General features: G+C 45.9%; 1 protein-coding gene across 9 annotated transcripts in view; it reads right to left on the bottom strand.

Moving 5' to 3' along the window:
• DGKD (diacylglycerol kinase delta) overlaps nt 1-26,145 on the bottom strand; it is a 111,402-nt gene that overhangs the window by 47,745 nt on the left and 37,512 nt on the right. Inside the window, exon 2 of one of the 9 annotated variants that reach the window (XM_074398842.1) lies at nt 25,365-25,490. The exons of 6 other annotated variants lie outside the window; for them this stretch is intronic. Coding sequence is in view for 1 of the 3 variants with exons in the window: in XM_074398838.1 (XP_074254939.1) it covers nt 18,860-19,285 (426 nt within the window). In the remaining 2 variants the exon portion in view is untranslated. Of the gene's footprint in view, nt 1-3,623; nt 5,698-18,859; nt 25,491-26,145 lie in introns of those variants that run through there. 2 more of the 9 variants (XM_074398838.1, XM_010347211.3) reach the window with 2 other exon arrangements.

Consider the following 26,145-nt stretch of genomic DNA (forward strand, 5'->3'; position numbering starts at 1 on the left):
GTGTAACTCCAGAGCAATGCTGTTTCTTAAGGACAAGGGTGTATGTGGGCAGCACAAGTTAAAAGTGGAATCTTATCTAAAGTCCTGTATTTGTAGTTAGTGCAAACCATGAAACATCTGACGCCAAGAAAATATTATGTGGACACAGCTGACACACCTTTGGTACACATTCTCAAAGAAAAGGACCAGGTCCTCTATGTCAGAAGGGCTAGGGAGAAACGCCAGCCTCCCTGCCTGTCCCCGCGCCTGAGTTCAAGCACACAAAGGAGTGTCATAAACTGTGCCCTCCAGCTGAGGGGCTTATTTCGCTATCAGTTGTGACACATGGCCTGGGTACTTGAGCCTGCATGAGGCAAGGCTCCGGAAACGGCAGGGTTCATTTCTAAACACAACAGTGCTTGAAGAATCAGTGGAGCTATGTAACCTGAGGAGCTCAGCCGTGAAGGGAGGATGTCAGAATCACAGGCTCCTGCCCTCCAATAGTAATGCATTTCCTGGGTTGGGCGGGCCAGCCCAGCACCCACTGCTGCAATACTAGTGTATGCTCTGGGAGCGGCCAAGATGCTGCAAGGACAAGGCCCCAAAAGGAGCTGCCTCCGCAGCTCCAGAGCCCACTGGCCACAGCCCTCAGGGTCTTACTACACACTTAGGGACCTTAAGGTCCTCCTGCCACTGCCTTCCAGAGGCCGGTGACTCTGCTCCATCCCCCCAACCTCCCAAGTCAGAAACCACTCCCTCAACTTCACCTCCTCTCCTGTGCTATCTTCATCACTGGGCTCCAAATTCTTTCTTCCACAGAAATAAATTCAGGCAGTCTTTCACTTGAGCAAACAGAAAAGATCCCTGCTCCTGTGGAGGTTACATTTGAATGCACGCAGTAAATACTTATTAAAGAAACGAATTGCCGGGCGCGGTGGCTCAAGCCTGTAATCCCAGCACTTTGGGAGGCCGAGGCTGGTGGATCACGAGGTCAAGAGATTGAGACCATCCTGCCCAACATGGTGAAACCCCATCTCTACTAAAAATACAAAAATTAGCTGGGCGTGGTGGCGTGTGCCTGTAGTCCCAGCTACTTGGGAGGCTGAGGCGGAAGAATTGCTTGAACCTAGGAGGCGGAGGCTGCAGTGAGCAGAGATTGTTCCACTGCACTCCAGCCTGGCGATAGAGTGAGACCTGTCTCAAAAAAAAAAAAAAAAAAAAAGAAATGAATTACATAGCATAGAGAGTAATAGCTGGTGGCAAGCACTATGGAAAAACAGGAGACCAGAAAAGACAGGTCTGGGGGGCCAGGGGACTCCACAGCAAAGATAGGGAGAAGGCGAGGAAGGAGGCAGAGACCAGGAGGAAGCAAGGAAGGAGGCAGGAAGGGCTGAGCCGAAGCAGGCACTTGGCGTGTGGCTGGTGGTATGTGGCTGGGGCAGGTGTCAGAACGGGGACCAGGGGCCAACCTAGAAGCAACAGGGCCGAAGCGGGCCATGCAGGTGTCTGTAAGAACTTTGGCTTTTACTCCATGTAAAGTAAGAAGCCATGCAAACTTAAGTTTGGAAAGCATCATTCTGGTTGCTTTATTGAAAGCTGACAATAAGATGCAGGAAAGAACTCAGGAAACCTTTTGGGAGGATCCTTAGTAACCCCATCATGAAATGATGGTGAGGAGAGTGGCTGGGCTCTGGGTGTGCTCTGAGGACAACCGACGGGACAGGGTGAGACAGAGAGAAGTCCACAGTGACCTTCGAGCAGCTGGCAGGGTGCTGCTCCCATCTCAGGAAGGGGATGCTGTGGGAGAAGCAAGCTTTACAGCTGAGGTGGCGGGGAGGGGGGCAGTAGGTCCATGTGGACATGCTGAGGGCACAGTGTCCATTAAAGTCTCACAGTGTCCATTAAAGTCTCAGCATGTCTTATCTCATGCATGAGGTCTTCATCTTGCCATCAGTTTGGTATATTTGAAAAAAAAAAAAAAAAAAAAAAAAAAAACTTAAAGATACTATAGAAATGAGATCACTCATACGTGACCACTGCTGGTGATAGTTCTGGAGGTAATTTGACAATCGCCAGTTAAGAAGAAGATGCACACACCTGGCAATTCTATCCTTAGAAACACATTCTAGAGAAACTCTCGTCTATGTGCCCAAGAAGACAAGGATAAGCACATTCACAGCAGCACTGTTGATCACAGGGATCTGGGAAAACCGTACGTCCACAACAGGATGTCTTAGATCCCGGAACAGTACAGAGGCCACGAAAACCGGCATCATGGGCCTCAACTTGGGCCGTGCCTGTCAGGAGTGCTGAGGTTCATGCCTCAGTCCCCAGAAATTCTGATTTAACTCCAGGAATCAGGAATCAGTTGTTTTAAACCTCCTACCATTTAACTAAAGCTAGATGTATCTACAGGGATAAATCCAGGAAGAGCAATGCTGTGGATGCCCAGTCTGATAACATGTATTCAGCATTTTAGAACGGGTTCAACAATGCTATGTATTGTTTATGCCTACACATACATGTCAAAAAAGCACACAAACATGCAAACAAATGATAAACACCAAAGTTAGAATGGAGGCGACGGGCGGGGGAGGGACAGGAAGAAACGAGGACAGAAAAGAGAATTCCAAGCGCCTCTGTTATATCTATTGTGTTTATTTCTCGGGCTGGAAGTAGTCATAGTTGTGTTCATTGTGTTCCTCTTTGAATATTTTAAATGTTTTTGGCACAAAAATATGCTAACATGCACAAGCCAGAACTAGAGACACACACATTCCAGCCGTGCCCTACACTTGTAGTTTAGCCATACAGAAGGTTAACAGGTCAGCCTGAAACCATGCCAGTAGCCAGACTCTGCTGATAGAACTGGGGGAGGGGAATCTCCTGAGTGCCTGAGCTTGGCATTCCCTCCCTTATCATCTCCAATCCCTCTATGCAGAGCTCCCAGAGCTTTTACACACCCTGGCCAGGCCCCTACTGACCACCACGCATCTCATGGCAAACATAACTGTTCTTAATTTGTCTCCCAAATTTCTCATCCCAGAGTCAATTCCTGAATCCTAAATAGCCTGAGTGTCTGAAAACAAGGTGGATGCTTCATGAAGGGAAGAAAGGGAGGTCCTGGAGGAACCTCTCAGACGGGAGCTTTTAGAGGAGACCAACAAAAACACCCTCCCTCCCAACACACACCCCTCCACGAATCACAAACCAACACCACCCCCTAGAAACCTCAAAGCACCCAGAGACAAGTTCTACACTGTGAGGGATGGACAGACACGCAAGGTGAAAATTCAGCCACCCAAAGCAGACCACATCTGGGCTCTGTAGTGCTTGTTTTGGGAGACTGGAGGGAAATCCTTCCCCTGAGACAAAGCTCAGACAATAGAATTCACCACAGAGAAGCTTCATCCACCTGTAGGCTTTCTGTCTGGCCAGGTGAGAACCACAGAATGTTTCTAGCACATGAGTGAAGTCACACCACCAAGCCTTTATCTTGAAAAATCCCAGCCTTCCATTTCTAAGCCAAGCCAAGAAGTGACCCTCTGGAGCTCAATTCCTTCCACTTAATTTCCAACCCTGACCCTGAATTCACCACTGATAGCCTCCCAGTCTGACGGCACACTGTCCCCTGGGGCTCTTACCTGCTGCCCTTCCCACTCAGAACAGTTTCCAACTGCTCCATGAGTATTAAAAATGGAAGTGACCCAGCACAAACAAAAACTGAGTTTTATACTCAGTGGACAAGAGCCTACAGATCACGAAGTAGACCAGAGATGCTGGAGTAGCAAATCAGCACTGTGTAATCAGCCACCAACCAACCAAGAGAGGGGCAAAGCGATGGTGCTGGGGGCAGGATAAGGCACTGGAAATACTGCTAAATATAGCTCCCGGGCTGCGGTGCTTGGAAAGGTGGCCCAGAATAAGCATCTGGCACCCTGGGTCATTTCTGTCACTTCCTGTTACTCACATCCTGCTGTTCCAATGCTGCCCAAATCCTGGATTCCCTGTACACAATTCCCTACCTGGAAGCCCCCAGAGACAGGCCATTCAAAGCAGCTGCGATGTGCGTAGACAACGGACTTCCTCACAGAGCACCACACAACACAAAAATAGTCACCACCACACAAACAAGCTCTTGGAGGTCCCCATGTGGAAGAGTCCAAATGCCAGGTCCGGGTCAACTCCGCACAGCACTGTGTCAGGCCCTGGCCCAGCCTGCCAGCTCTGCACACTGCCCTGCCTGCACCCCAAAAGGGAACATGGGCCCAAACAGCTGTCATGCACTTCCTCTCCTGGGCTGCACCTCACCTGCAGCCTCAGAGCAGCTCTGGGGGGAAGGACAGGTTTCCTACCATGACGGCTAACAGGTGCCACCCACAGCACAGTCAGAGCGAGGCATTCTCCGTCTGACCCGTTCCCGCCTACCCAGGAACTCAGGAAGCCCAGGCACGGAACAAAGCCAACTTGGCAAGAAGTTAAAGTCACATGCAAGAGATGGCACGGGGAGAAATGACAGATACAGGTGAGGGGAAGGAAGGCAGCAAACCACACTGCCATGTGTGTACCTATGCAACAATCTTGCATGTTCTTCACATGTACCCCAAAACCTAAAATGCAATAAAATTTAAAAAAAAAAAAAATTTTAAGAAATCCATAAAGTAAAATGAAGCAAAAAGTGAAAGTTCTACCTAAAAATGAAGTATGATGGAAATACTCTGTGTTACTTACCTACTCACTATTTCAACAGTGCTTCATTAAGCTTGAGTTGTGTTCAGCTATGAGAAAACTAGAGATTGGGGACTGCCATGGATGGGGGAAGGGGGGCCTCTAGCAGGAAGGGAACATTGTTACCCATGAAAGACACCTCAGATGTAGAGCTGGTGCCCCAATATGGGATGGTCATAGTCAACCAGCACGCAGAAGGAAAAATACAAACAAACGTGGTTCCAACAGCAAAACGCTGGCAGCACCTCAGCCTCCAGACGGGGCTGGTGAAGTGAGCTCCAATACACTCACGCGATGGAACGTCACAGGCCAGTTTTGAAAAGGGTGAGGAGAATGCATAGTCATGGACACAGAAAGACATTCATAAAGTAGTAAGTTTTAAAAGCAGCTCATAAACTAGTCTGTATAAAGAATCCAAATTTTTTGTAAAACTACAGTATATGTCCGGCCGGGCGCGGTGGCTCAAGCCTGTAATCCCAGCACTTTGGGAGGCCGAGGCAGGTGGATCACGAGGTCAAGAGATCGAGACCATCCCGGTCAACATAGTGAAACCCCGTCTCTACTAAAAATAAAAAACATTAGCTGGGCATGGTGGCACGTGCCTGTAATCCCAGCTACTCGGGAGGCTGAGGCAGGAGAATTGCCTGAATCCAGGAGGCGGAGGTTGCGGTGAGCCGAGATCTCGCCATTGCACTCCAGCCTGGGTAACAAGAACGAAACTCTGTCTCAAAAAAAAAAAAAAAACTACAGTATATGTCACAATATTCACAGAAAAATGGCCCATACCTATTTGTGTGTACAGGGTTTCTCAGCCTCAGCACTACTGTACTGATATTCTGAGCCAAATAGCTCTTTGTTGTGGGGCTGCCGCACAACACTGCAGGATGTCTCTGAGGACCCTGAGTGGCTTCTCTGAACTCAACCCACTAGGTGATACGTACCCCCGGGTCCCCACCCCCACAATTGTGACAAACCAGTGTGTCCCCAAAAGTCCTCTTCAGGACAATCTCACCTCCCCCGCCGCCTTCTCCCTACCCATGTTTGAGGATCACAGGTCTATACAATAGTGGTTAATCTAGAATCTCAGTGATAAGACTTTTGAGTGGTTTTTGTTTGTTTGGGTTATCTGTACTTAATTATCTATAATGTTACCTGTTATTTGTATTAAAAAGGGAATTAAAAAGAATCTTAACATCAGGAAAACCTTCCAGGTTTTTTTTGCTATAATGCAATTTTTGAGTTCCTAAAAACCCTCAAACTCTACAAAAGCACACAATAAAAATAAAAAGTCTCATGGGAACAGGGAAGCTGGGGCAAGCCACTGGGGCAGACCACTGAGAACCTATGCAGTAACCAAGCATTAATGAAACAACAGCAATATTAATTTTTTTTAAATAAACAATTTTTACTACATAAACACTACAGTAAATACAGAACTTTGCCTTTTAAAAAAATGCACAAGGTGGGGCTAGGCACACGGTCTCACGCCTGTAATCGGAGCACTTTGGGAGGCCGAGGTGGGCAGATCACCTGAGGTCAGGGGTTCAAGACCAGCCTGGCCAACATGGTGAAAGCCCATCTATAAAGTAAATACAGAACTCTGCCTTTTAAAAAAATGCACGAGGGAGGGCTAGGCAAAGGGTCTCACGCCTGTAATCTGAGCACTTTGGGAGGCTGAAGTGGGCAGATCACCTGAGGTCAGGAGTTCAAGACCAGCCTGGCCAACATGGTGAAAGCCCATCTCTACTAGAAATACAAAAATTAGCCAGGCGTGGTGGTGGGTTCCTGTAATCCCAGCTACTAAGGAGGCTGAGAAGGGAGAATCAGTTGAACCCAGGAGTCAGAGGTTGTAGTGAGCTATGATCACGCAACTGTACTCTAGATGACATAGCAGAAGTCTGCCTTCAAAAACCAAAAAATTTAAAAATGCACAAAGGAACTAAGACACAGTAAGCAATTCCAAGGCAGAGCGTGTGGCCACACTGCACGCTGCAGCAGGGAGGTGGGAGAAGTGAGAGCAAAGGCCTCGTGCCCAGGGCTGGGCTCCTCCTGGGCTAACCATGTCCTGCGTTAGCAGCCTTGGCTTTCAGTCGCTGGGCTGGTGAACTTCTCACTAGAGAAACAAACCACAGCAGGAGGGTGGGGCACCTACATCCTTCAGCTACTGCACAGAAGGAACAAGGAGCTGAAAAAACTCAGAGTCCTGGTGATAAGGAAAGCTAAACCAAAGGTCCCTGGCAGTAAGTCTTGAAGGGATGGGGGCGGAGGGAAAGGAATGGGAATGCTTTGGCATTCGTAAGTCTGACAGTCACCATGCTGTCATAATTTATCCATTTTTACTGGGATTAACTGATGGTTAATCTGCATATATCCAAAGGCAGCTACAGTAATATAATGTTATAGCTAACAAGTAACAGGGAAGAGAAGGAAAAAGAGTTTCATAAGCTACTCAAGGACCTGGCACCACCATCTACTTTTTTGATCACTGAAGGTCAACTTGATTAAGCAATAAAATTTCTCAGAGCAAAGTGGCCAAGGTAAGAACAACCGCATGTGCTGGCTCGGGCCAGTGTCACCCTTAGTACAAAGTCTTGTCCACACCTTTTTAAATGAAATGATTCAAGCCTGTCTGTGTGTTCAACACTTAGAGTGGTTAAGTAAACCACGGAAGTAAGCTGCCACGCAGAAAACAAAGCCACACACGGAGGGAAGAACAAAGAATTTATGAGAGGGCATATTTGTACTGCACACTTAAAAATAATTAAGACGCTAAATTTTGTTATATGTATTCTACCACAATAAAATATAAGTGCGGGAATGGGGAACATACACTCATCCATAGTATTGTATTTTTTAAAAAAGGCAGGACACGTGCAGCCGGGAAAACTGGAAGTTCACATCTCAAGTGGTAGGGCTAAGAGATTTTTTTTTTTCCTTTTCGGTTTTCTCTATTTCTCAAATCTTCTACAGTAAAAGATGTCTTTAAATTTATCTATGCCTGGTTGGGAGCACCAGCCCATACCTGCAAACCAGTGCTTTGGGAGGCCAAAGCAGGAAGACCCCTTGAGCCCAAGAGCTCAAAACGAGCCTGTGCACTATAATGAGACCCTGTTTCTACAAAAAAAAAAAAAATTATAAATTAGCTGGGAATGGTGGCACCTGCCTGTGGTCCCAGCTCCTCAGGAGGCTAAGGTGGGGGAAACCACTGGAGCCTGGGAGGTCAAGGCTGCAGTGAGCTGTGATCATGCCACTGCACTCCAGACTGGGCAACAAAGTGAAACCTCATCTCTAATTAATTACTTACTTACTTAAAGTATCTGTGCCTTTTCAAATTTATGCCTTAATCTATGCCTATTTCCTATAAAAATCAGGATCGGAGATAATTACTCTTATTTGCCTATACAACTTCCTTCACCCATTGACCTGCTATCCCAATGGCCTCTGGCTAGGCCTAGCTAAAATACTGGGTCTTCCACCACCCCTGCAGCTACAGCCAGCAATGGAGGCACAGGAGCTGACATTAACGGGGAGACAGGTTCCAGGAAAGCTCTTTGAGGGAGATGACTCAGCTGGCAGCCATCCTCATGGCACTTGCTTCAGGCATCTTATAACCAAGATGCCCTACCCTAACATACCCTACCCTTATTTCACATGGAAAATTAAAAGAGAGTTTCTTCTGTGGGCTAAGGATTCCCATGTCCTCCAACTTTTCTGCGCTTTAGTCTGAGAGCTCAGCTGTCTGGGAAAACAGCAATGTCTCCCGGTAAGGTCACCTGTGTGAGGGTGCTCTCAAGTTTTGCTCTTGGCAAGGAACTAGGCCAACAGGGACAGAATCCAAAGTGTGAGTCCAGCATGTACCTGTAGTCCCAGCTACTTGAGAGGCAAAGGCAGGATTGCTTGAACCCAGGAGCTCGAGACCAGCCCAGGCAATATGGCAAGACCCTGTCTCTAAAAAAAAAACCTACACACACAAAGTGTGGGTCCTTCCACTCCCTTACCAACTCCCTCAGGCAGGAAGGTCATGGTGCCAAATTAGCCACAGGTCAGTGTACAGACAAAAATGGTTCACTGCTCACTCTGCAATGAGATGGCCTCAATCCCCAGCCAATCCACCTGCAAGACGGAAGGGTAGTTAGTTATCTCCTCTCCCCCAAAACTAACTCTAAGGAAAACATCTTCAAACATGTTACTATTGTACTTCTTGAAAAAAGCATACCACAACCTGACGCTTTCCATTTTTATCATTGTGAAGGAAAGATACAGGACTGCAGCGACAAGGTCAGGATCACGATACCTGAGACATTTCTCTCTTCCAAGCATCATAGTCATCACATGGTCCTGTCATCAGCTGGGGCCACAAGACAGTTACGAAGTCACCTCGTCCAACATGGCCCCCTCCTGCAGGGAGGGACAGAATGCCTGCCTGGTGACCCTGTGGTCTGGCAGAGCCGTGTCTGCCAGCACATGAACTCAGCACTCTGTTTAACAGGAGAGACTACAGGTTTATGACAGCACAGTTGTTATTCTAAGTTTCCCAGCTCTGATAAGGGAGCCCCTGACTCCCAAACCCAACCTCTACAGCTGCTGCTGATGCACAAAGACCCGGTCCCCTTAAGATGCAAAGGATAAGTGTGTACAGACTGCTTCCTGATGCTGGGGACCTGAATGTAGTCAGCAGCCACAGTAGCCAAGTCCACAAAGAAAGAGGCCCAGTCTAAATTACCCTGTTCTCTTTTAATTCCTTGGCTGATTCATGTATTTGCTCCAGGGGCTATCATTTGTAATCTGTCCAGGAAAGGACACCTCAGACCACAGTCCCAGTCAGGCAGGGAATCATATACAAGGTCGAGCGCCTGCTGGAATTATCCTCATCTAGAACCACCCGCTTCCTCATTTTAGTTGGATGCTCAGAGGTGGTTTATCCCGTTCCTCTAACCAAGCTAACAATCGCTTCCCTTACTCCTCTGATATTTCAAGTACATTGCAGAAATCAAAAGAAGTAATTCCAGCTACAGGATTTAACATTTTAAAAGACTAGAACAGAAAAATGTTAAGTATTTTTTTCCACTGGCAAGCCCCAACTCAGAGGGTCTGTGTACCAGCGCTGAGCACATCACCAAGAATCTGAAGAGCCGCCATGGGAGGGCACGGCATGCAGGGAAGCTGCAGCCCGCCAGCCTGACTCAGCCAGCCCCTGTCACAGCACGGTGATGATACAGTCCCACGTGGATGGGGGGAGACAGAAGTGCTTCCCAGAGGTACCAAGGAGTGTGTGTGTGTGTGTGTGTGTGTGTGTAAAAAACTATCAAACTGTACACCTTAAATACTGCAGTTTATTATCAATTATGCCTCAACTAAGTCATAAAAATGGAATGACTAGGGTGACTATATAGCTTAACATCCGAGCCAGAAAGCTGACGCAAGTCAAAGTAGGTGCTAAAGATAAGAGGTTGTGTGAATTGGTACTGCCCTGGAGAAATCAATACTTAGGACTTTGGGAGGAACAAATACCCAATCTCTTCCTTGGTGTGATTAGATATCATACCAAGGTATCTAATGATACCTCAAAGCAAACCATCAAGTTCCTCAGAAGGCAGAGCAGAGCTGGCAACAGTCTCAGCAAGTCGGTTGTGCCCATGACCTTGGTTTACAGACAAGGAAGCGATCCCAGCTCCCTGTCAGTGTTGGGTACAGGACAAACCCCAAGGCTCCTGCCTCCAAGGTCAGTGTCCCTTGAGCCCCTCTTTTTTCAAAGAGAAAGAAATCAAAGAATGGAGTGGAAGCCAATCCCACTCCTAACTATTTTCCAAACATCTAGTTATTGTGACCCACCCTCTATAGCTTTGCAGCCAATGAACAATTCAGCTACAAAGAAAACAGCATTGGTCAGGTGCAGTGGCTCACACCTGTAATCCCAGCACTTTGGGAGGCCAAGGCAGGAGGATTTGACCAGATTGACTAGACTGGACAACATGGTGAGACCCCATCTCTACCAAACTAAAAAAAGAAAAAGAAAACAGCATTGACTTTTCTCGTATAAAGTCCAGCATGATGGACGCACCCAGCCACAGCCCTGGAGGCAGCTCCCACAGGGCACATTCTACTCCAGACCCAGTCTGCAGGCCCAACCCTTTTGCACAGATCTAGTGAAAACCACTCCTACAGTCCTCCTGTCTTTAAAAAAAAACCGGGGTGGGGGGAATCACGTTTCATTTTTAGGTTTACATTTCAAAGCAGGTTCTTCAGTTGTGTGGTGGGGAGGAAGGACTGGGTCAATAAACAGCAGTCTCCCTACCACAGAGCAGGAAATTATCTAATTTGACAACAAGTTGTTTCAAGGAAATAAAAAGATCCTACCACTATGTACTGTGAAACACCAGGTTATTCTGGGACGGGAACGTGGGATTTTTTTTTAACATGATTTCCTAGAGAATGATACCATTTTCTTAACTTTCAAGGAAAAAAAAAAAAACAGACAGACAGGGCTTGGCTCAATCACACTCTGACACATTTAAAAGCATACTGAGGAAAGATGACTAAAATTATTCATTGCCCAGGCACCCTAGGAAAAAATTCAATCAAATCCATGTCTCCCCACCGGGTCTTTTCTCAAAGAACTCTTTCCCTTACTAAATTACTATAATCCAATGACAGTCTCTCAACTGTCCATTTTGTTTTCTCTGCCATTTGTAAATAAAGACACTTAACAAATATGCTATACTTGTTCATAACAATTAACAAGTATAACAAGTGTTAACAATTAACACCATACTTTCTCACACACACACACAATCATATGGTGAAAATGGCTTAGATTTCACGAATGCAAACACCACTCTGTGTTTTAGATAATCTAAACACACAGCCCAGCTGAGTAACTGCATCCTCTCCCACCCCAGACTCTAAATATAAAGAACAGACACCATGATTGGTTCCACTGCTCACCAGCCAGGCTGTCAGAAGAGGACAGCATCTTCTCCTGTGCCTGCCTGGAGTGACTGTAAGAACCGAACTCTAAGCCCTCACAAGGAGTAACCTGGCTTTTCAGACCAGCTGAGCTGCAGAAGCAGGTGCTGACTTCAGTAAAACCCCACACTTAGCAAACAGCCACCAATTTGACTCAACACCTGCTTCTTCCTGCTTCTTTAACCTGAGAACACAGAGTGAAATTCATTGGGTTAACTTCCTTCTGCACCTGATCCCACAGGCCTGCACTGCTGTCCAAGGCACGTGTTAATAATCACAGTATTTCATTCACTGAGCACCTACTCTGTACGTGGTGCTTGACGGCTCCACCATCGCTGTGCTACATAGGACCACCCTAGTTTGCAGATGGGAAGATGAAGCTACAGGTGGCCAAGAACCTGCCACTGAGAGCTGACGGAGCTGGAACACGCAGTCAGGTTCTCCTGGAATACTGCACTTGAGCAGAAATAGAGGCAGGCTTGCTTGCAGAAATAAGCCCAGGGGGCAGGAGCTGCTGACGAACGAGGGCCTTCGCAACAGGAAAAGCAAAGACACTTCACACTCAAGAGGACTTATGGAACCCACAAACACAATTCTCCCTGTCCCAGACCCGGGCTGGCAATTGCAGCAAATGGGAAGAGTCTTTTATGCAGAGACATTTACCAATTATATACAGTTTTTCTGGCTGGGCGTGGTGCCTCACACCTGTAATCCCGGTACTTCAGGAGGCCGAGGTGGGTGGATTACCTGAGGTCAGGAGTTCAAGACCAGCCTGGCCAACATGGCAAAACCCTGTCTCTACTAAAAATACAAAATTAGCCCGGTGTGGTGGTACATGCCTGTAGTCCCAGCTACTGGGGAGGCTGAGGCAGAAGAATCGCTTGAACCCAGGAGGCAGAGGTTGCAGTGAGCTAAGATAGCAGCACTGCACTCCAGCCTGGGCAACAGAGTGAGACTCGTCTCAAAAAAAATCAAATACAGTTTTTCCTCTCTCCAAGCCAAAGTGACTGGCTTCGGAATTTTGCCCAGAAAATATCCAAAATCCAAACATGCTTTAAAAAAAAAAAAAAAAAAAAAAAAAACCTGATGTTGAAATCTGGATAAAGATCATGGTTCCTCACCCAAGAAGCAGCCCCAACCATTCCCTGGGCTGATGTCTGCTAAAAACAGCTGAGAAACCCGGCTGCCATTTCACACTAGGTAGGCCTACTAAGGAACTTTCATTCCCCCAGCAAATATGAATGCCACATGGACAAGACTTATTTTATTTTTTGAGATAGGATCTCATTCTACTGCCCAGGCTGGAGTACAGTGATGCAATCACAGCTCACTGCAACCTAGAACTCCTGGGCTCAAGCAATCCTCCTGCCTCAGGCTCCCAAGTAGCATGCCTCCATACCTGGCTTTTTTTTTTTTTTTTAAGAGATGGGATCTTGTTATGCTGCCCAGGCTGGTCTTAAACTCCTAGACTCAAGTGATTCTCCTGGCTTGGCCTCCCAATGTGCTGATTATAGGTATAAGCCACCATGTTCTGCCATGACAAAATTTAAACATAAGAGTCTGATCCATCACATAGCTTTCTATTTAGCTACCAATTAAAGGCTTCTTATATGTTAAATTACACTTGGTTTTCCCTTAACTTTTATTTTTCCTGTTTTTATTCATTATAGCCTGAAAACTTTTAAAGATAACTTTTTCTGGATATCTACTCTTCTACTATAGAAGCCATTTTTTAATATTATCTGTAACGTTGGCCTCATTTGAAATCCTTTGTAATTCCTATAAATCAGAATAATTGCTACATGTTATCAAGTTAAATCCTGTAACTTTCCTACTAGTAGAGATGAGTGGTGATGGAGAGTAAAAACTCAGAAACATTCAGAACGCGCTTCTGTGCCAACCCAGTGACCTCTGAGATGGGGTCTAACATTATCCCATTTCACAGATGAGAAACCCAACGCTTAGAAAAATGAAGTATCTTGATGTAGGTCACACAGCTAACAAGGAAGACCTTCTTTATGATATACCTCATCAAACTTCTTGATACCATAAACTATTTCAAAAATATTACTTGGGGAAAAGGAAGTCACGAATACATGAAAATCACCCTTCTCTGTATAACATGGTTATTCTGACATGATTAGTTCAGGGCAAGCATTCTGAGATCTACATGGTATGAGCATATGACTAAGGGTCAACCAGGAGGATGTCCTCAGAAGTGCCATGTCACACTTCGAGGAAGTCAGACAAGAGCTCCTCATCTGTTGTGTGTCATGGACCCCTTCTGGCAGTCTGGTGAAGCCAATGAATTCCTTCTCAGAATTTCTTTAAGCACCAAAAATAAAATGCTTATGATTACAATGGAAACCAATTTTAATAAAACAGTCATATCCACAGACCCCTTTGAGGAGCCATGAATCCTGGTATGAACTCCGACCAGACAAGGACTGCTTTCTTTGGTGTGAAAGACTAAAACCCTGCATGTTCACACCATTCTTATTTGTAGCTATAGGGCATCAAATGAGGGCCTCCAAAAAGGTATGTGCACGTTCCAATCTCTGGAACCTGTGAATGTGACCTTATTTGGAAAAAGGTCTTTGTAGATGTAATTAAGTTAAGGATCTTGAGACGAGATCATCCTGGATTATCCAGTGGGCCCTAAATCCAAGGACAGGTGTCCTTATAAGAAACAGAAGAGAACACATAGGAGAAGAAAGAAAAGGCCATGTGGAGACAGAGGCAGACACTGAAGCAATGCAGCCACTATCCAGGGAACTCCTGGAGTTACCAGGAGCTGGGCAAAGCAAGTCACGGTGTCTCTCCTAAGACCCCAGCCCTGCCAACACCTTGACTTCAGCTGTCTGGCCTCCAGAAATGTGACAGAATACATTTCTGTCGTTTCATGTTATTTGATAATTTGTTATAAAAGCCATGAGAAACTAATACAGTTGCCAAACCTAATTCTAACATACGCTACCTTCATGATTTTCCACCAGCATTAAACATTATAAACTGCCCTTTATGTATATAGTGTGATATGGGTATTACACATAAGCAGCCCTCTACACATGCGTCTTAAGACTGTTTTGTGCTGCTATAACAGAATACCACCGACTGGGTAATTTTAAATGAACAGAAGTGTATTTGGCTCACAGTTCTGGAGGCTGGGGAGTCTAAGAGCACGGTGCAGCATCTGGTGAGGGCCTTTGCGCTGCATCATCCCATGAGGGAAGGCAGGAGGCAAAGAAGGTGACAGTAAGAGCAAGGGGGAGGGGCTGAACTCATCCCTTTATTGGGACTGACCCCCACAATAACAGCATTAATTCACTCCGAGAGCAGAGTCCTCTTGGCCTGATCCCCTCTTAAAGTTTCTACCTCTCGATACTGTTGCACTGGCGATTAATTTTCCAACACATGAACTCTGGAGGATACAATCAAACCATAACAACATATATATCTTAAATTTAATTTTCATTTGTCTTACAATAAAAACACCCTTTATTTTCAATCCCATTATTTGGCCAATCCATTTTCCTGAAATTTAAAAATAAACCAAGAGCCTGTCCTTTTTTCTTCATTCTGTTCTTACATGATACCAACAAGTATTGACTTCTCACTCTCTGTTCTCTTTTCAAGCTGGTTCCCTTCCCATAAACCAGCCCCACTCCCTCATAGGAGTATGTACTCAACTCTTCTTCTACCACCTTCCATACCTGGGACAGGTCTCCACCTAACCTCCACCCACCCTCAATCTAGGATGTGCCACTGGGACAGCAGACGTTCACCCAACATCTGGTTAGGGGCCTTCCTCCACCAGCTCAGTTACATAAGCCAGAGTCCCCTTATCTGTCCACTTCCCTTCAGCAAACACCCAATCCCTCTTGATATACCTTTTTTTCTTTTTCTTTTTTTTTGTTGAGATGGAGTCTCACCCAGTAGCCCAGGCTGGAGTGCAATGGCTCAATCTTGGCTCACTGCAACCTCGGCCTCCTGGGTTCAAGCAATTCTCCTGCCTCAGCCTTCCAAGTAGCCAGGATTACAGGCATCCGTGACCATGCCCAGCTAATTTTTTGTAATCTTTAATAGAGACGGACATGCCAATCCTCTAGAGATTCTGGGAGCTTAGGATACCTGAAAGTTCAAATTACGATCCATCTAAAAGAGTATAAACAGAAGCTGAAACACAGAAATACTAAAAAATAAAGCTGTAAATAGAACCAAACTAGAATTTCTCAAAGCAGGAGGAAGTTTTGTCTTCTCAACCTTCAGGGCAGGTAACAGAAAGGGACCCACGACCCAAACCAAAGCAGCTCTTGAAGGGCAAACTGCACCCTCTCCTGGGCAAACAGGGCTCAGCATGGAAGCTGCTCTGCAGGGGAGACCAAACACCTCCCTAAACATCCCTCCTGTGATCTGAAATGCTCATTCTAACGTTATCTCCAACAGGAAAGACTGAAACGTTCTCAGTTCCTAACACTGCAAGAGTGAGCAAATGATGTTTAACTGATCAGTGATGACATATCTACACAATGAAATATCTGCCACTGTAAAAAATGATCATTACAGAGACTCATGAAACGGGGAAGTTTATGATAAAACAGTAAATCAAGTCACATATACTGATATGTATACAACACATGTAAAATTTAATGTTTGCCTATTAAAAAGTCTGAAGGGAAAAATGAAAAAAGAAAACAGCTGCTAAGCTACTGTGGGAACATTTTCTCCCTACTTTGTTTATTTATTTATTTATTTTGAGATGGAGTCTTGCTCTTGCATCAGGCTGGAGTGCAACAGTGCAATCTCAGCTCACTGTAACCTCCGCCTCCTGGGTTCAAGCAATTCTCCCTGCCTCAGCCTTCCTAGTAGCTGGTATTACAGGCACCTGTGACCACACCCAGCTAATTTTTGTATTTTTAGTAGAGGCAGAGTTTCGCCACATTGGCTAGGTGGTCTCGAACTCCTGACCTCAGGTGATCTGCCAGCCTCTGCCTCCCAAAGTGCTGGGATTACAGGTGTTAAGCCACCCCATCTGGCCCATTTTCTCCCTATTTTAAAGTTTCTTTAAAATCATTATTAAGATTCAAACACTTTAAGAACTAAGTTAATAAATGAATCCGCACAGGAGGGCTTGTACCCGGAAGGCAGGCACCGCCAGTGTGTCACATGAACAGACACTCCTACTGCCTATTCCCTGGGTATGCCAGACTCCCTGACTCTTCCCCCATCCTCTCTGCAAAAGGGACCTGTTCCCACATCCAGCTCTCGTGCCCCTCCTCATAGAAGCTTCCCTCCAATCCCAAGGCTGACTGTGACACCTCTTTCTCACCACTCTCACTGTACTTTGTACCTTTTTCCACTCTACGTATCACAGGGCACTAGAACTATTTCTTTATATGCTGTGAGAAGTCTCCCAGAGCGGGAACACACTTATCTACCCTGTACACCCTCAACCACCCAGTCTAGAGTTTGCCATGATACAGGATTGTTCAAAGAAGGAAAAAGAAGTTCTAAAACTTGCATCTTTTCCAACTGATTTGATTTCAGAAATTAGGTGGCCAGGGTAATGCTTTCCTTGTCAAACGACTCCTACATTCTGTGAGATAAACAAGTTTTCCAGCTGGCAAACTCGCTAAAAGCGCACACACACACAGCACAGGGGCTAACCCTGTCCGAAAGCTGCCTGCCGGACACGAGCTGGGAAACTAACAGAATGAGCCTGGCCCACAGAGGGGTGCACAATAGTGAGCACCTCTTCAGCCGGGATTTCCAAGGAAAGGGTGAGTCAACATCCTCTCTGTTGTATTAACAAAAAGAAGCAAGGGAACCTGCTTCTTCCAGTTCATATTCATACACATTATCACCCCAAAGGGCAGAGCACTGGGGACCCCAAGCTGCCAAGAGATTCCCTGGCCTTGAGTTCAAGGTGTGGCCAGGTACCCATGACTAGGGAGCCTGTGCTAATTTAGCAGCACATGAGTGATACAAAGTACCCTCAAGAGGGGGGCCCAAAGTGGCTGTACCCTAAGATTTTGGAAGGCTTTGAAAAAGCACCCACTTGCAAATTTCTGGGGAAGGTTCCAAAAGGTGCTCAGGCATGGTCAAATTTGAGAACCACGGCCCCAAAGAAGGAGATGGCAGCTTCCTGAGCACCATGTGAACAGGAAGGCTTCCTTGGGAAGGAAATGGACAGGGCCTGTGGAGAGAATTTGGGGAAAACGAACCCCCAGAGACCAGGGCCAGCAGGTGACCTGTGCATACAGGGAACTCCCTGAGGAGCACTGGGCTTGGCTGGGGCCAAGACCTTGAACTTCATTAGGTAAGATTAAAGAGGCCCCTTGATGGTTTACAGCGCTTTTTTTTTTTTTTTTTTCCAAGACAGAGCCTCACTCTGAAGTACAATGATGCAATCTCAGCTCACTGCAACCTCCACCTCCGGGGTATTCTCATGCCTCAGCCTCCCAAGTAGCTGGGATTACAGGCGCCCACCACCATACCCAGCTAATTTCTGTATTTTGAGTAGAGACAGGTTTCATCATGTTGGTTAGGCTAGTCTAGAACTCCTGACCTCAGGTGATCCACCCACCTCAGCTTCCCAAAGTGCTGGGATTACAGGTGTGAGCCACCTCGACCAGTCTTGATTTACAGCGCTTTTAACAATGGACAGGACCCTTCTGAATGACTCCGTATTTCAGGCAAATTCCAGTAAAACCTGTCTTTCCTCTTTAAGGTTCACCTCAGCTGCCACTGCTGCCATGACCCAGGGAGTAGTAATGATACAGCCAAATTAACTGAAGCCCAGCAAAATCTGGAGGAATTCAAAGTGATTTTGTTCAATTAAAGTTACTATTCAGTAAACAAGAAAAGTATGAAATCTAAGTATGCCAAACTAGAAGAAAATTTTCCAAGTACCAAATGACATAATAAATGAAATTGGTTTACTGCTTTCGATTCATTCACTGAATAAATAATCAGTAAGTGCCTATAATCACAGTGTTAGCAGGCACAAACTCATATATCATGCCGACATTCAGTAACTCATTTAGTCCTCACAACCAAACCACCCTACAAGGCAGGTTACTAGCCCCATTTCTCAGATGAGAAAACAGAGGCTTTGAGCCGTTCTGTAACTTGCCCACGGTCATCTGCAGAGAAGAGCTGAGCTGGGATTCACACTCTGGCTCACCTTTAAACACGAAGTCGCCTTGCAGGATCTTGTACTTTCAGAGATTAAAAGAAGAGAAGGAGCCCAGTCCTGCTGCCTCGGGTCTTCTATCTGGTGGAGGATACACAGACCCTGGACATTTGAAGATGGAGTCCCGATTTCTCTAGGGAGCCCACACTTTGGAAATATGCATAGCATATAACTTCCCCCACAAAAGAGGTCAAAGGCAACTGAACATGCAGCATCAGGAGGCCACACACAGTCAGCTGGAACAGCTGAGGAAGAGGCAGCCTTTCCACAAGCCTCCTGAACAGCCTGGCCTGTCGAGCTCCAGCTCTCCAGGAACAGCAGGTCGGGCCTTGCCCTCCAGCTGTGCAGACAGCCCTGCCCATGAGCGGGGGTCAGGGCTACCCAAGGAAGCTCAGGGAGCTCAGGTCTGTGCACCATACCACCCACTCAGGGAGTCAGATATGTGCCCCACAAAACCAGAGCCCGAGATGGACTCAAACCATATCCTGCCCACATCCCGCCCAAGGCAGGGGGCAGGGAATGAGAGGTGTTAGAGGAGAGGCAGTTAGGAAGTAGCACTTCCACAAATGGGAGCGGCCATACCAGCAGATGGCCAGGGAGGCCCAGGGGCAGGACGGCACACGGCGTCTCAGGCAGGGCAGTGGGCACTGGGTGTGAAGGGCAAAGGGCCCTGTGGGAGTGGAAATGTCCACCACGCATCACCACTCTCTCCCAGCTCCAGCCTCCCTGCTCTCCAGGGGACCTGGCCAAGGTCCGGGCTTCTACTGCCTCTCGCTGCCCTGCAGACGAAGCCTGGCTATTGGGAGCACCCATGCCCACTTTGGGTGATGAACCCCTTTTCTAGAAAATCTTCACTAAATTGAATTTACCTCCGATTCTGCCTCCTTCACAAGAGACAGAGACTCTGATACCGGCCACCATGAAGTCAGTCTCTGATGAGACATTTCTAGAACTGGAAAGGCCAGTGATACCAAAATATTCCGGTGAAGAGAAGAAACCAAGCCTCCTCCGGTGAGGAGTGCTGCAGGGGTGCTGTGACTGTGCCACTGTGTACAGCGCTGCTTTCTAGGAAGCATGTATCATGGCCAATATTCCATTTTCCTTCAATACTGTTATTAATACTTAATTCCCAGAGTCACCCAAAACAAATAAAAAAGCACCAGTAACAGCAGAAGCAGGGACCCTGCCAACCTGCAGTGTGTGGTTTTCCCCAGGCCCCATCTCTCATCTCCATAAGCCCATCTGGGCTGCCCACATCGTCATGTGGCGGGGGGGTGGTTAAGGCCCCTCTGCACCCCTCTCATCCACCTAGCCACCTCTTCCCTGCAGATCTCACCTCTGGCAAGAGACAAAGTCTTCTAACAAAAAACAACTTTACCACGGCTGCTTTAAAATTTTAGTGGCTCCCCACACCTCTGACAAAAATGCCCAAACCTACCCCAGCCTGGAAAGCACTTCCTGCCTCTGAGGCTGCACGCCTAGCACACCTCCTACACCCACTCTCTCTGTCAAGAAGCACTCCTTCCACCCACAACCACATTCTTCAGCTCCAGTGTGGCCTCACCCCCTACCCCTACCACAGGCAGGGTCCCTCATGCCCTGCCCAGAGAAGCACCCCACGTCAGTTCCTCCCCAGCCCTGCCGTGGCTGCTGCGATGCTCATGGACTGTGCCCCGCATGAAGGAGGGCCTGATCTTGTGGCCAAGCACTGCCTCTGGCCCCAGGAAGCGTCCTGCAGAGCAGAATCAATCAGGGGCAGGGCCCAAATCATTCTGGAACTGGAGGTGACCAAGCCACTCTTCACCAGAGTTATGCGCACCTACCGTGTGCTGGGCACTTGGTGTAAAGCTATAAACAAAACAGACAAAAATCCTTGCTTTCATGTAGCATATATTATAAACAAACAAGACCAAATGGAATGTGGGCAGAAATGACTCTCCAAGAGGGCTGGGGGAAGGTGAGAATAAAGCCCATTGCTTTTATTCCTTTTTGCTGCATTTTGAAATTCCAAACAACATTAAAGGAGGCAATAAAAATTCATCAATCCTTTATCAAAAGAAGACATGGGTTAAAAATGATGAAAAACACTGACTTGGAGAAATAAAGAAAGAAAAGCACAAAACTCTAATGGACCCTATAATCTTGTAGTGTTCCATAGCTCTAGGGTGCTAAGGGAAGATGATAATATAAACATGGCAGGGCACGGTGGCTCACACCTGTAAAGCCAGCACTCTGGAAGGCCAAGGCAGGCGGATCACTTTAGCTCAGGAGTTTGAGACCAGCATGGCCAACATGGTAAAACCCATCTCTACTAAAAATATAAAAACTAGCCGGGTGTGGTGGCAGCTGCCTGTAATCCCAGCTACTCAGGAGGCTGAAACACAAGAATCATTTGAATCCAGAAGGTGGAGGTTGCAGTGAGCTCAGACCGCATCACTGTACTCCAGCCTGGATGACAGAGTGAGACTCTGTCTCAGAAAAGAAAAAAAAAAAAAAAAAACAAGCACAGGACTTGAAGACAACAACTAAAATCACTGAAACATGCTCAAAGATTAATAAATCAGGGGAGAAATCCTAAGTCAATGAAAACGCAAGAGAAAATGGAGATGATCAAAGGAAAATCTTTCCCTGGGGGGAATGTCTTTGTTAAACAGAAAACTTTTTAAAAATATTTTACCTATCAAACAAGAATAAGCCAGGATAAAAACAAAAGATGTCAGAATCAGGGGTGGAAGCTGGGAAGAAAGGTTGCAAGTAAATGTAGTAACAAACAACTTAAAAACTTTGATAACTAGAACTAGGAAAAAACCAACTAATTAAATAAAATAAGACTAAAGAATGACAGACATGGAAGATAAAGAAGCCTTCCCCAACACCCCACAGCCCAGGTCCTCCTCTGCACTCTTGAGCTCGCTTAACCAGCCTGCAGCTGTACTGAGCAGAAGCCTCACACCACCCCCCATTGACCTGATCACCAGCCTGCCCACTGCCCCCAGACACCTCCACACTCCCCGCTCCAGTCTCTCCTAACAATCCTACAAACTCCCCTCCTATTCCAGTTCACCCTCCACTCTACAGCCAGAGCAGAACTTTCTGACATCTGCAAATCTGGAATTACCCCAAATAAAACTATTCAACAGAAGTCCAAGCCTTGAGGAGTAAGCCCCAAGCCCTGCCCTGGTCTCCTCTGGTGTCCTCTCGGCTTGTCCTCTGCCAGCCACCCTGGCCCTTCCACCACTCTGCACACTCGCACTGTGTCCCCACCCCAAGGCCTTCGCATTGCTGGTCCCTCCATCTGCCCCATTCCGAAGGTGCCTACGTGCACAAGCCACACACATGCAGAAACACACAGGCACACACACCCTCTTAGGCTCATGCTCCCCTCAGACTGCCCAGCCCCTCCCCGCGACCAGATGGGTCTTCACATTTCAGGCACCATGTGGTGCTCTTCCATCAGAGCTTGTCTCAGCCTGTACCTAAGGCTCTCTGTGTGTGCTTATCTGAACTCCCACCAGAACCTAAGCTTGATGCAGAGAAGCTCCTCTCTATTTCTGCCCACCACTGAAACTTGAGCACTCAGCATGGTGTGTGGCCCAGGGTGGACCCCCCCAAAAAAATGCCTGCCAAATCAATGACTGGATAAACAAGCCAAGTTCCAAAAGACCAAGAACCAGCCCTGCCATGAACCAGAATTCTTTTTTCTTTTTAAATGTTAAGAGAAAAGAAAGAAAAAATAGTTTTTTAAAGCTAGAAAACCCAAAGCCAAGTCGGGAAGAAATCAGGCTTGCTCTATACCAGACCAACTAGTAAGCAAAATCAGCATCACACAAGAAAGAAGGCAACTCCAAGACTTCGAGCAGAAATGCCTCCAAAGACAGTTAACAGCACTGAGCCTGCTCCCGACGCCCCTGCAGCACCAACACTGGGAAACACTATGTCCTTGCAGCTCGCTAATAAAATACCACATATGATTCCTTTCTGGAAAAGCGACCATTCTGCATTATTTTTCTTCCATGTTCTTCAGTACTTTTTCATTTTCATGGTTTGATATGAACTGAATAATAGCTATGAAACAAAGCACCGAGTAGCATGTTCTCTGTGACTAAACACTCAATAATACACAAAGCTTGACCAAAAAAAGGATGCCACCATATGGACTGGCTACAGACAGGTCTAGCATAAGAAAATTTGGCCAGGCATGGTGGCTCATGCCTGCAATTTCAAAACTTTGGGAGGCCAAGGCCGGCGGATCACTTGAGCCTGGAATTTCAAGGCTGCAGTAAATGGTGATCATGCCACTGCACTACAGCCTGGGTGACAGAGTAAGGCCTGTCCCTTAAAATAAGGGGGAAAAAAAAAAGAAAAGGAAAGAAAACAAGAAAAAGAGGGGAGGGGAGGAGAGGGGAGCTCAGCTCTTCTGCTAAAGAGACAACACAGAAGAGAGGTAGAAGAGAGGTACCAAGAGAGCATTAAAATAAGAAAGCATGGCCGGGCAAAGTGACTAACACCTGTAACTCCTGCACTTCAGGAGGCCGAGGTGGGTGGATTACTTCGGCCCCAAAGTTCAAGAACAGCCTGGGTGACATGGTAAAACTCCTTCTCTACAAAAAATACAAAAATTATCCGAGCATGGTCACGTGTGGCCAGATAATTTTTATTTTATCCCAGCTACCCAGGAGGCTGAAGTGGGAAGATTACTTGAGCCTAGGAGGTTAAGGCTACAGTAAGCCATGCCTGCACCACTGCGCTCCAGCCTGGGTGACAGAGCAAGACCCTGTCTCAAAAATAAATAAATAAACAAGAAAGCATTCTATGGCTCAATACATTGAGCCACAAAACACAGGAATCAGATATGCAAGAATCCTGACAGCAGAAAATAACTGAAGCATAATATTTACAAGGCAAAGGGTTTCTGACTAAAATAAAACAGATTCTAACAATATACTGTTTACAAGAATTAAATCTCGGCCAGGCACACTGGCTCATGGCTGCAATACCGGCACTTCAGGAGACCAAGGCAGTAGATTGCCTGCGACCAGTAGTTAGAGACCAGCCATGGCTGGTCTAGAGACCATTTCTACAAAATATAAAAAATCAGCTGGGTGTCGTGGCAATGCCTATAATCCCAGCTGCTGGGGAGGCTGAGGCAGGATGATCTGCTGAGCCCAGGAGTTCCCGGCTTCAGTGAGCCATGGCAGCACCACTGCACTCCAGCCTGGGATACAGAGCAAGACCATGTCTCCAAAAAAAAAAAAAAAAAAAAAAAAAAAGAATTAAATTCAAAATCATAAGAAAAACTAAAGATAAAAGTTAGGATGGAAAGCAGGGCGGGGGGCGGTATATATATCAACTAAATTCTGAACAAAGAAAAGACTTAGAAATGCTAATATCAGAGAATGGTTAATGACACAAACTATTCACTATGAAAAAGATCTTTAATCCCAGCATTTTGGGAGGCCAAGGCAGGAGGATCACTTGAGGCCAAGTTCAAAACCAGCCTGAGCAATAGTGAGAACTAGTTTCTACAAAAAAATGTAAAAATTAGCCAGGCATGGTGGCAAGCACCTGTAGTCCCAACTAACTGGGAGGCTGAGGCAGGAGGAGCACTTGAGCACAGGAGTTTAAAGCTGCAATGAGCCATAATTATGCCACTATACTCCAACCCACACAATAGAGCAAGACCTTGTCTGAAGGGAAAAAAAAAAATGCTACTACCTTATTAATCTTTATTAATAAATGATTACTCAATATTGAGGGTATTATCTTTTTAAACATTTACATGTTTAACAAAACTTCAAAATGGGGAAGGTGAAAACTGCTGGAAATACATGGACAAGGTGTTAAATGTAATTGGCCTGAAAGAGATTAACTCCTCACTAACAGCCTATGAGACTCAAGTGATAAAAAACCAGATCATAAGGGGACTTGAACAACATATTTCGTTACGACAGATAAAAAGTTACGACAGATAAAAACCAATACACGGCTGGGCATGGTGGCTCACACCTGTAATCCCAGCACTTTGGGAGACCAAGGCAAGCGGATCACCTGAGGTCAGGAGTTAAGACTAGCCCAGCCAACATGGTGAAACCCCGACTCTACTAAAAACATAGAAATTAGCTGGACATGATGGCATGTGCCTATAATCCTAGCTACCCAAAGCTGAGGCAGGAGAATCACTGGAACCCAGGAGGCAGAGGCTGCAGTGAGCCCAGACCATGCCACCGCACACTCCACCCTGGGCAACAGAGCAAGACTCCAACTTAAAAAAAAAAAAAAAAAAAAAAAAAAAACAGTACCTATAAATGCAGACATTAAATTAGAAAATATAAAAGTAGGGCCCAACACAATGCCTCACACCTGTAATCCCAGCACTTTGGGAGGCTGAGGCGGGAGGATTACTTGAGGTGAGGAGTTCAAGACCAGCCTGGCCAACACGACAAAACCCCATCTCTAACTAAAAATACAAAAATCAGCCGAGCATGGTGGTGCACACCTCTAATCCCAGCTATACAGGAGGCTGAAGCAGAAGAATCACTTGAACCTGAGAGGCAGACGTTGCAGTAAGCCAAGATCACGCTACTGCGCTCCAGTTGTCCAGCCTAGGCAATAGAGTGAGACTCTGTTTCAAAAAAAAAAAGAAAGAAAGGAAACAGAAAAGTAGAATTGTTCAATAATCTAAGAACTAGCTTCTCTTTAAAAACAAAGAAACAAAAATGCTGGCGTTTAAGAAATCTGACAAGAAAAGCAAACTAAACAAATAAAATTAGAAATGCAAAGGAAATCCAACCAGACATAGGTATTCAAACTACATAACAGTACATGCTACTAAATTTGAAGGTGTAGAATTAGTGAGAAAGCAAATTACAGATATGGACTCAAAAATAAAAAGGCTCAAATGATCAAAATGCAAGAAATAAATATCTTAGGATTTATTTCAATTACAGCCTTAACCTCTCTAAAAAGTCTTCATGACAAATAATTTAAAATAAACTCTCTCAAACTTAAGAAACAACCAGTCCCAAAGCTACATAAAATGCTGCAGAAAACGTAATCTCATGGAAAGTTACTAAATGAATTTTATGGGGTTAGTTTAACTCTGAAATCAAAACACAACAAAGGCAATATGTTCACCTATTCTGCATCCATTAAAATGAAAAACAGAAAAAACAATTGTTTTAAAAGTGTAACAAGGCGACCTTTTTACCCAAAACAAATCCATACGTACCAATGGGAAAATTCTAAATTATAAGATTAAGGAATAAAATTCAACATTG

The sequence above is a fragment of the Saimiri boliviensis genome, chromosome 5 (assembly GCF_048565385.1).
Source record: "Saimiri boliviensis isolate mSaiBol1 chromosome 5, mSaiBol1.pri, whole genome shotgun sequence".
Lineage (NCBI taxonomy): Eukaryota > Metazoa > Chordata > Mammalia > Primates > Cebidae > Saimiri > Saimiri boliviensis.